Consider the following 11,679-nt stretch of genomic DNA (forward strand, 5'->3'; position numbering starts at 1 on the left):
TTGCCTATCAGAAATGACAATTATGTGCGAGGTGCCAAAAGCATAAGCAAGCATTAAGGCAAGAGAATAACCTTGAACTGGGGCCAAAATATACAGTGACTAATGGGAAGTCCTAAAGAAATCTGCTCAGCCGAGTGGATCAGCTGTACTGTATTTTGCAAACTGCTGAAAATACAACTCCTGCCTTGGGCGCATAAAACCCCTGTGACGATTTTCACCTGGCTTCCAGTGCTAAACTGGAGTTTTATGTTAATTTCTTCATTTCTTTATATTTACTGTGTTGAGGAGCAATTGGGCATGGGAAGGACAAACAGGAGGTGTGGTTGGAACGAGCAGCAAACCCCCCACCCTCACTATAATTCCATGTGAATCTCTTCGGTAAATTTTTGCGCTATTGCGACTTTGGAGCGTTTGCACAAATCTGAGTTGTCAGTGCTTGTTCCGTGTCTCTCTAGGAAATAATCCTGAAACGAGCAGCTGACATTGCTGAGGCGTTGTACAGCGTGCCCCGCAACCACAACCAGATCCCCACTCTAGCCAACACTCCCGCCCACACCGGCATGATGGGCGTGAACTCCTTCAGCAGCCAGCTCGCCGTCAATGTCTCCGAAACATCGCAAGCCAACGACCAAGGTAGGTGGGATTTCAAGGGTTAATCCTTCACCTTGTTGGCTGCTTTTGGCCTGTTCATGCGAGCTGATGTCACCGCGTCCTCCCTCTCTCTGTCCCCCTGGCCGTGTGTCTGAGCGCGGAATGAAATGCCGTCTTTAACTTTTCTTGTAATATTTAATTCTCCCTGTTCTTTCATTTACTGTTATCATAAAGCATCTCCAGTGGGGGAAAATATACAATTGGCAAAGTGTAGAAAGCTCTTTGTTATTCGCAGTAAATATACAGTGTATATGGTTGGTTTATAAAATAATTATGTCTCGGTACCTCCACCTGGTTTTGGAATATTTACACAGATAAATCTAATTTGATGTCTGTGATTTTAAAATACTTTGTTTGTAGGCATGTGTGACATATATGTTACTAATAAAAGTAATAGTTGATTTAATTTACCTGTTGTAATTGAAAATGCATGTAGCATATTGCATTTAAAATTAATTTTGATACTAATGAAAGCAGGGAAACAGGATTATTAGATATGTTCAAACGCATTTTTTTTTTTTTGCTTGCAACGTAATTATTAAATTGATTGCTCAGATAGGAACAAATTGTTGTTTAAAATCCTGATTCCACTATGTTTCCTCTTCTAAAAAGATTGTCTTTTAATGCGTTTCCAAGCTAATAAGCCTTATAAAATTCTGTACTTGCTCTTGAATTAGTTTTCACTGATGGCTACACCTTACGAAAGCTTGTTGTTAGCATAAAAAAATATCAATCACAAAATGAAGACCCCAAAACAGCCTTTTAAAGTAAATCACTGCAAAAAAAAGTTTTTCTTGTCAGCTCTGGCATTTGAAGGTGCGGAGAGGCTGAAAGTTCACGCAGTGTGTTGGTACAAAGCGGGACTCGAGCCTGTTGATAATTGCTCCTAAAGACAAACGTGAAGGCACCTGACACAGCTGGATCGAAGAGAGCTTTTGTTGGCTGTCTGTGCTAAGAGGAGAGACAACATAGAGTGCTCGCGGATGATTTAAGTAGGGTTGGCGTGATAAGGTTATCTCAAGCTGCAAGAGTTGATAGGGCAGTGAGAGACAACTCAGAGCAAAGCTGTGCAATCAATTAAAACTGTGTAATATATGCTGCATGAGGAAACCCCCCAGCCCTAAGTCTATCTTATAAAATAACATTATTTTTTTGGGGTGGGGGGGTTTCTAACACAGTAGGTTACAGTCGCAACACAAGCAGTGTTTCCCCGCGAGGATATGTTCCCAGCAGTACTCCTCAGCAGTCCAATTACAACACAGTCAGCAATAGCATGAATGGATATGGCAATGCCGGCATGCCCAATCTAGGTGTACCAGGTTCCCCTGGATTTCTTAATGGCTCCTCAGCTAACTCTCCTTATGGCAGTAAGTGTCTATTTTTGGTAACACATCATCATATAGATTCATATTTACTACAAAATCAACTCCTTGCATTGTTTTGATTTCCTCTATTGTCAGCTACTGGATAAAAGGAGGGGTGACTCTGGAGGCTGGACGTAAAAATGAAAATAATAAATTGATCTGTTTGTGCCAGAATACAATCTCAGATAGAGAAAAAAAAAAAATGAACAAAACAAAACGAAACAAAAAAAAAACCAAAATAAAAATTGGACTGCGCAATTCATAACAAAAGTCCAACACAAAAGAGTTTGCCTGTTATCCAGAGAGTGGCCAAGCCAAGGCATTTCATTTTTATTTTTTTATATATATTTTTTTTATATATATATATATATATCTCTATATATATTTTAAGAGGCAAGGCCCTATCACTCTCTTTTTCCGTGTTTGCCGTGAAAACCTCAATCTGAGTCCTGATTATTTTTGCTTTATTGCAGTAGTGCCGTCAAGCCCTACCATGGCAGCCTCTTCGGTCACCCTCCCTTCAAACTGTAGCAGTACACACGGCATTTTCTCATTCTCACCTGCCAATGTCATCTCTGCAGTGAAACAAAAGAGCGCCTTCGCTCCTGTTGTCAGGCCCCAAGCCTCTCCTCCACCATCTTGCACCAGTGCAAATGGAAATGGACTTCAAGGTGAGCCCAATCTCTCTCAATTTTCTCTCTGCTGCTTTTTTTTTTTTTATTTTTTTTATTTTTTTTATTTTTGGTGCTTTTTTTTCTCTTGGGGAGAAAGGTACCTGGCTGGATTTTTCAGTGCTCTTGTAGTGATGCAAAAAGCAGGGGGAGAAATAGGGTAGCGTGAATGGTCTGCTGAGATTTTCAGGTTTTTAGTTCATTTTTGATGCTTGCATTAGAGCAAACACCAGTTGTTTTTCTGGCATTTTCCCTTAGGACTCTGTGCCTTAAATTTTAAGGGAAGACTGTATCCTGGAATGCCTCTTGGAGGGTTTGTGTATTCCTGGTGTTTTTATGTTTTCTGAACACATTTCTGTGGATGTTTAAACCCAGCAGTGTTCTGGCAGGACACAGTGTGATTTCCTTACTTTATATAGGGTGCAGTAGTGATTTTAAATATGTCAATTTAATATAAGTCAGATATAAGTCAGGTTAAACCCTTACTCTGTGGACTGAGCTTTCCTGGACTAGGCAGCCCTGTCTGCAGTGGTTTGCATGCTCTGGGGGTGCCAGCTCTTACTGTGGTGTTAGAGTGGTTACATCCCTAAATGAACTAAATATTTTAATTAGGGCAGGCAGTTTTAATATTTTGTCCTTTTTTTAATATATAATCCATGTGATTTCATGTGGGTAATGCAAGAAACAACTGATAAATCAGTGGCAGAATGTCCGTGGTCACCTGCAGGGTGTGGGGCAGGAGGAATTACAGCACAATGTGAGAGCAAAAACACAAACAAAGAAGTCACCCTAAAAGGGAAGACTCATGGCCAATTTTGCCACTTTCAGGGGGTATTTTGACATGCATGTAGGCGCATTAGAATCACTGGGAAGGTTTGTTTGCCTCTGCTGGAGTCTCAGTGCACAGTGCAGTGAATTGAGGCACTTCAGATCCCATTGAAACCAGGAAGGGTTGAGGACAGCCTCATCCCGAGGTCGTCACTCCTCTTGACTTCCTCAGCTAAGCAGCAGCAGCAGCACAGGGTTATTCATCCTTTGTATCACCATGACACCCATAACCCAACCAGCACTCACAGGCAAACAGATGAGGGGGATTTTAATTTGCCAAACCAGTTCTGGACACCAGCATTTTGTAGGGTGCTGAAGGCACTTTGGAGAGACATCATCCCAATCCCACAGAGCTGCCTGTCCACCCCAAATCCACTGCAGGATCTCAAAATTAATCTTCCTGCAGCTTGCTCTTAACTTCTTGGCCCAAAAAAACCATCTGAGACCTTGTTATGCACTCAGGTCAACAAAGAGCTGGGAATCCAAATGCACAAACTCATTGTAGCATGATACTAAAGGAAAAGATAATTAAATTAACAGTTTTTTGTGTATTTCTTTAGAGGAAGCTTTACTGTGTTACTACTGTAAGTAGAAAACTATATCCATATTCTTAGAAAAGATAATCCATTCATAAAATAATCCAGTGTCCTACTTTCCTCTTTTTGTAAGAGGACACTGATATGAAAAGTAAATACTGAAATAATATAATGAAAAAAAGAAAAATTATATAATAAAATAAATAATAAAAAATAGACAAAAATAAAATAAAAACTAATATGAATGTGGTAACATATGGCTTAGATCTGAGGCAGGAAGATCAACTAATTGATTTTGATTTACTCTGATAAGCACAATTATTTAAAGATCTAAATTAAAATGATCCAGATTTTTGCCATTTCAGTATGTGAGTAAGGGTCTTCCTGTCATATACTCAAGGTTTTAGGTACTTCAAATCGCTAGATTACCTCAAAGTGGGGTTTTAAGGAGAACTGGGAGGGCTGAATGAGGACCCGATGTCATTAGCACCTCCCCAGGCCCCCAGTAATTGCACATCTCCATCCTCAAGTACAAAATGTTTTTTGTGTAAAGCTCAGAAGATGACTTGGAATCAGCCAATACTGTTAAATAGGTCATGAATTCAGCTCTTAAGCTGAGCCCAACCTCGCTTTGCACTAAGCTTTTTCCATGCCCAGAGAGCCCAGTGAAGACCTAGCCATGCCTTCAACCCCTGATTTTTGGATGCTGCAATCCATGCAGCATCCTTTTGGGATCATTCTTTTGGGTTTTGGATCAGCAGCTGAACTGAAAACCAAGTGTTGAAATTAAATAGATAATACGTAGATAAAGAAATAATTAATTAAATAAAAATTGTCAATTTTCCTCTGTCAGCTGAACCTGAGTCATTTTGTGTTGAGCAGAATGACCCAGAGAAACAGGCAGAATGTCCTTCTGGCCTGGTAGTTAGAGCAGCAACTTCCAGGGTTGTGGCAAATAAAATTTGCATAATTTATGCAAAGTGGACAGCACCCCAAGGCCCCAGTGCTCAGTGCTGTGGGAGTTAGGGAACTGCCGTGGAATCACAGAATCCTGGAATGGTTTGGGTTGGACGGGACCTCGAAGACCATTACGCTCCAGCTTTGGGCAGGGACACCTTCCACTGTCCCTGGCTGCTCCAAGGCCGGTCCAACCCAGCCTTGAGCATTTCCAGGGATGGGGCAGCCACAGCTTTGCCTGTGCCAGGGCCTCAGCACCACCTCATGTCCCCACCCAGGAGTCCTGTGTGAGCTCCTTCACCATCCCAGCAGTTACCATCCCTTCTGCCACCCAAAGCTTTGAGTCAGTTCAGACTGAGCTCACAAAAGCCCTCAAATTCACCCATTCCTCCTCACATCTGTGCCTTGGTCTGAGCTGCAGCCAGGGCTGAGGGGCAGGACAGGGATGAGTTTGTCAGCTCCTTCCTGCATGAGACATCGTCAAGAAAAACCACCAACACTGCTGTGCTGGTACTTATCTACACTGCATTTGATACATAGAGTTCATTAGGGAGCTTTTGCTTCTTCCTTCCTATTTTCTCAGTCATTTGTTGTCAGGGAACTCTTTTTAAAGTTTAATTAGTTGCTTTCTGGACTCTGTACAATCACCTTGAGAGTTTTCTGATCAGCACATTTTCTACATTAAGTTAAAATATGGAATTTGAGAGCTGCAATCCAACGCAGCTGAAGTGTTTTTGGTGATCTTCAAGTAGAGAGCCTCATTTTAGGGCAGAGTGTGAAGGAGTTGAGCCACAGCTGAGGAGATGTCACTGTTAGGAATGGCCACATTCAGGCAAGCCAAGAGGGCAGTAAGAGTTCACTGGTGGTGCATAAGAGGCAAATCCCTCAGTTTATGGAGAAGTAGGGCCTTGGATAAGAATGGATAAGAATTCAGACAAGGGTGATCCTTCTGCAGGGATTTGGGGGTTAATTGTCCCTCCCTGGTGGGCAAACCACTGTAGGGTATCTCTGTGTGGGAAAATGCTGCTTGTGGTGCATCTGAGTTGGTGAGAACAGCAGAAGTAAGCAGTTCCAGCTGGACCTCAGGGGGATTGTTTTGTCCCCTAACAAAGAGTTAAACGGAAGTTGAGCTGCTCTGATTTCTGGCTTGTTCTGATGTAACCCTGAGCATCAGGACCACCCGAGCCCACCACACCAGAAGCAAGATCTTGCTGCCTGTGAGCACAACCCCAAAACCCTCTGTGTGCTGTAGGACCTACTGTCCAAGAGTGAGCGTGGAGATGTCTGCAGGTCACACTTTTTTGGCAAAGAGATCCAAGACAACTTTCAGGGGAAGCTGTCCCTGCTCATGGCAGAGGGTTGGAACAGGATGGTCCTTAAGATCCCTTCCAACCCCAACCATTCTGAGATTTGGTGATTCAATCATCAAGGCAGAGGTTGAGTGTGAAAAAGGCAATCTGGGGGATCTCAGAGAGGTCAGGCTGGGGGCAATGCCAGACAGAGCTGATGCTTACTCCTCCCCCTTGCTGCCCCCGTGCCAGCTGCATGGCCATGGGCAGCCTAAGGAGGGCCAGCACTCAGGAGCTGCAGCTCTTGGAGGAGAAATCTCCCCCTGCTGTCCCCAGGGCCTGACTCACTCCTGTGAGTAATCCTACAGAAAAGGGCTTTTGGGTCATGTCCAAAAAGCCACAATCTTGTTGACTCTCTGTGACCTCCATAGTCTGTGATCAGAAAGTCAAGTACTCACACGAATTTTTTAAGAGCAGAATCCTGCCATGTGTGTTCCTTAGGGCAGAGAGGCTTTTCCTGTTTAAAACAATGAACATTAAGGGTAGAAAAGAAATTTTTTAGTGAGAGACTACTGGCTGGCTGCAAAGTTGGAAGCACAATATGTGTTCAAAATTTGGTTTTCAATTGTAATTTGCTTTCTATAGATTGTGAAAGATATTGCTCTCTGGTTATAGGACTATAATGCACAGCAAAAGGCTCTCTATATTCTTTTAAAATTGCATCCTGCTTAATTTTCTGGTCTTCCTCCAGATGAAAGTATTAAAATTATTATTAAAAAACTCACCAGCTCATTTTTCTTTAAGAAGGCGTTTGGTATCAATTTGCACAGCAGGAAGCTCAGTGCAGAAATTCACAATTGTCAAAGATTGCTACTAAAATAAATTGTGAAATTCACATCTGGAGCACCAACCTTGCACCCACCCCCTCAGACTGTGCCACAAAGAGAGCTCAACAAAAATGGTTAAATTAAAGAACTGAGATGTTTTTTCTTTCCTCCAGAAAAATATGGCAGCGGATAATCTAAATTTTCACACAACAGAATCATAGCATGGTTTGGGTTGGAAGGGACCTTAAAGCCCATCCTGTCCCACCTTCTGCCATGGGTAGGGACACCTTCCACTATCCTGAACTGCTCCAAGCCCTGTCCAGCCTGGCCTTGGACACTGCCAGGAATGGAGCAGCTGATGGTTGAATTGCAGCACGAGGCACTTGAGGACATGGTTGAGTGGTGAACCACAACAGTGCTGGTTGATGTTGGACTTGACCTTAAAGGTCTTTTCCAACCTTAATGATTCTGTGATTCCATGGCAGCTGTTCCTTAAAACGATCTCCTGCAGCCCCAGGCCAGGTGCACCCCAGATAACCAGACTGCCATGGTGACAGATTTGCTGCTGAATCCCACAGGAGAAGCCAAACTGAGAGCAGGGGTTTGGCAGGTCCAGACCAGGGTGAAGTCATCAGCTGGCCTGGGCTGATGAGGGGTGGAACAGAAGACATTCAGTGAAGAGTTGTTTTTAAGAGCTTTTTGAGGGTGGTCAGGCCTTGGCAGGGGCTGCCCAGGGAGGTTTGGAGTCCCGATTCCTGCAGGATTCCAAAGAATTGCTGGAGGTGGCACGCAGTGCTGTGAGCTGGGGACAAGGTGGGGACGGGGCACAGATTGGACTTGGTGATCTTTGAGACCATTGCTAACCTAAATGATTTTGTGATTCTCTGAAAACACGATAAGGAAACTGAATATTTTGTGTAGAAAGGCTCTCTGCCACTATAACCACTGTTCTCCAGTTAAATTTTGTAACTTAAGTTGCTGGTTAGGTTTAAAGCATTCATTATGAAGAATGTTGCAAAATTATAACTCCAGTTTTAATTTTGACATTTTGATATGTTTAACTGGGGAGAAAAAGGGCAGAGTTGGAAGACTTTATCCTGTTTCACTAACATCACCTAAGCTGTGTTTTAGGGAGGTTTAGCTCCATCCAAATCCACAGAAGGCTCTGGCAGGAGCAGGGGCTGCCCTGGGCTGTTGGAGCAATGCTGGTTGTGGTGGTGTTACCTATGAAATGTGTACAGACCCAGCTCTTCCAAACCGTAAAGCTGCAAACGGCGAATCTGAAATAAATTAATATTGTTGAAATTAATGAACTGAGAAATTGAAGTTCACATCGCTACACGAACAAATTTATTAATATCTGTTGTACATAAATTAATGAGAAATATCATTACGGCAAAAATTAAACAACACTAAAATTAAAGACTGTCTAAACTGTGCTTCTACCAAAGAGTTAACTTGGAAAAAAAACCAGTGGTTGTTGGCATCTCAGTCTTTATGTGTTAAGGATATGGTTGGTCAGGGGTTTTAATATCATGTCTTTTTATGGTGTTTGAGCTCCAGGATTGGGAGAAGGTTTAGAGTTCTTGGTTTTGGTTTTGGAGAGTCCTTGGCTTGCTCAGTCCTGCTTTTATCATGCAGTAGAATAGTGGAAAATGAGGTTTTTCTGCCCAGGGCGTGAAGGGGTGATTGGTGGGGGTGTCCCCAAGGGATGGGGACACGGCCAGAGGAGTTGTCAGGAGCCTGGAGAGAATTGAGCCTGGGGAGGCGGGGATGCTCTGCCTGCAGAGCTCCTTTCTCAAGGGTGTGGGGTGTGATTGCTGGGGGGAGTGTCCGTGGTCCTTGCTCTGGGGATGCCGTGGAGGAGCCGGGCTCTGCTCTGCATCCTCCCTCCCTGTCCTGTGGTGGCTCTGAGCCCAGCGTGCCAATAACAGCTCCTTTTCTTCTCTTTTTTCTTTTAGCCATGTCCGGGCTTGTAGTCCCGCCAATGTAAAGTCACTTTTGTTTACCTACCGTAGCACCAAGCTGCAGAGGATGGGCTTAGGGGACAAGTTTAGTATATTAAGACATGCTGATGGAAGCAGTATCTTCACGCAGAATCAGCAACAAAATCGAAAATGCTACAGGAAAAAAATAAAAAAAAACCCACAAAAAAAAACCCCACAAAAAAAAGAAAAAAAAAAGACTTTGTTTAAAGATTTTATTTAAACTATTAAGAATCTACATGCAAAACAACCTACTTCTTCATGAACAATTCCATTTTATTGACTGAATTTTTCTCATATTTTCACATTTCTCAGTCCTGGAGAATAAGGAAAAAGCGACGCCTATTTTGTATAAAGTTTCTGATTACGTCTTGGCTATGTCTAGTACTTGCTATGTGTTGGGAGAAACTTTGTGGATGCACCATTTTGATTATCATGAAACACTGATGAAAAATGCCTCCGAACATTTTTCTGTACTCATAACTAGATTCACAATGGTTGTGTATCTCTATAATGTGAAATATTTTTTTGTGGTGGAAAAAAAAAAAAAAGGGGGCCAAGGAGGTTATGAGCCATCAAACTGGAAAAAAAAAAAGAATAAAAAAAAAAAAGGATGAATATATGATTAGAAAAAAAAAAAACCACACAAAAAACCGGGGCGCGGGGGCGGGCGCGGGGGGGTTTATCGTTGCTTAACTTCATCTTAATGAAATGGAACTTTGTAACTTATTGTAGTTAGAAATTGTAACTTTGATATTGAATTCTCTTGCCTTCAACAAGCACACTGACAGAGAAAAAAAAAAAAAGAAATTGCTACTGTCTGTTGGTTTAAAAAAATGAAAAAAATATACTTCCACTGCTAGAGCTTCCTGTTAAGCAAGTGTGATCTGCAACATTTTTTCAACTTTTGCTAGCACTGTATACTATTGCATTTTAGGCTACTGTGAAGTCTATGTTTCTTGTACCAGAAAATTGTCCTTTTGACTTCTAGATCCTTCTTCCCTAATGTGTTTTGTATGTGGTTATAAAATTGTAGACTTTTGTGATTTTGCCAAAGTTGTAGCTAAATATTTATACACTTGTCTTGAATTTTTTTCAGATCCACTTAAATATTTAGACAAAAAAAAAGCAGATTTTATTCCTTATGACCACTATAAGGAATAAAATAGTCTTATCCATTGCAACACTTTCTTTCACATAAACACTTGCAGTCACTAAGGGAATTTATTTTGTAACATATCAACTATAAATATTGTATTTATCTTTGAAATTTTGTATATTGCTTTTCATCATTTTTTTTATGTTCTTGTATGTATTGGTTTTTGTCCTGGCCTGGTATCGTGATGCTGAAAATAGCATTAAGCCAAGAACTGTTGCCTTCATGTTTTTCTTTTAAATAAATCAGTGTCTGTGCATTTCATTTGTACTTCATAAGGTTGCTATTGTTTAGCCTTTCCATCCTTTCTTTTTTTAATTTTTTTTTTCAAAAATTCAAATTCATTGTTTATTTTTATATTATTTTTAAGTTATCAGAACAAATAATTTTGAAAGAAAAAGTCGTTTGTTGTATAGTCAAATCAAAATTGTGCCACATGGCTGTAATGAATACTAGTAGAATATGTGCATGTGATACAGCCACAGAAAAGATGAATCTATTTTGTGGTTGCATTTTTTATTTTCTTTCTTTTTGTTTGTTTGTTTTCTTTATTTTTTAATTTTATTTTTAATTTTTTTTTTTTTTAAGATTGTAAAAAGTCATTTTTAGCTGCCACCCATGACTTTGCCACATAGCTGAACTGTGTTTACTGGAAAAATTCAGAGGCCTAAAGTTTAAAAATAAATTCACTTCTGATGTTTTAATTAAAATGTTTGCCACATGAACTTCTCTGATGCCTTAAAAGTGAACTTCTTTGAAGAACTTTTGTGCTGTTTTATCACAGGCTTACACCACAATTGTTAATCACAACTTCATTTGGATGATTTCTGGTGTAAAAAAATAAGGGGAAAAAAAAAAGCACAATCCCGGTGTACAATTCTGCCACTCCTTTATGTGTCGATTTTCTGCTGCACTCTGCATTCTCCCAAACCCTGCTCTGCTCAAAACCGGGGAAGGTTTCACGGGAAATCAGGATCACACCGAATTTTTAATGTCTGGGAGTTGTTTATTTAGGTTTCTTGGGGTTTTTTTTAGGGAACTTTTTGTAATCAACCCGTAGCCGATGGTACTTTTTAAACTGGAATGACCTCCGTTGTATTCCGTGGCTCTCAGTGCCAAATCCAGCCAGAGAAACGTGGAGTTGTTTTTATTTTTACTTTGCACTAAATCTTTTGCCAGCGCAGCACTGCAAAACACGTTGCAAACTGCAGCAGAATTCACCTTTTAACCAAAAAGGAGGGATCATTTTCGTTAATTATTATTAATTTTTTTATTATTATTATTTTTGTATTTTTTTTTTCTTTTTGGGCAAAAAAATAATGCACATTTTAGTCAAGCTTTTCTGGAAGGTTTAGAAGAAGGGTTCAGCATAGCACAGCTCTGTGAGCATGGCCAAGGTTGGCTAGGTGGGAAAG

The 11,679-nt window shown here is 41.0% G+C and overlaps 1 protein-coding gene across 3 annotated transcripts in view; it reads left to right on the plus strand.

The window, feature by feature from the left end:
- The window catches only part of EBF3 (EBF transcription factor 3), a 120,966-nt gene extending 111,427 nt beyond the window's left edge, over positions 1–9,539 (plus strand). The window contains exons 13-16 of one of the 3 annotated variants that reach the window (XM_077182752.1): positions 456–633; positions 1,830–2,018; positions 2,489–2,686; positions 9,085–9,539. In XM_077182752.1, coding sequence (XP_077038867.1) covers positions 456–633; positions 1,830–2,018; positions 2,489–2,686; positions 9,085–9,116 — 597 coding nt within the window. In that variant the 3' untranslated portion in view covers positions 9,117–9,539. The remainder of the gene's footprint in view (positions 1–455; positions 634–1,829; positions 2,019–2,488; positions 2,687–9,084) is intronic. The other 2 variants (XM_077182753.1, XM_054637047.2) reach the window with 2 other exon arrangements.
- The last annotated feature ends 2,140 nt before the right edge of the window (positions 9,540–11,679 follow it).

The sequence above is a fragment of the Agelaius phoeniceus genome, chromosome 9, assembly GCF_051311805.1.
Source record: "Agelaius phoeniceus isolate bAgePho1 chromosome 9, bAgePho1.hap1, whole genome shotgun sequence".
NCBI lineage: Eukaryota > Metazoa > Chordata > Aves > Passeriformes > Icteridae > Agelaius > Agelaius phoeniceus.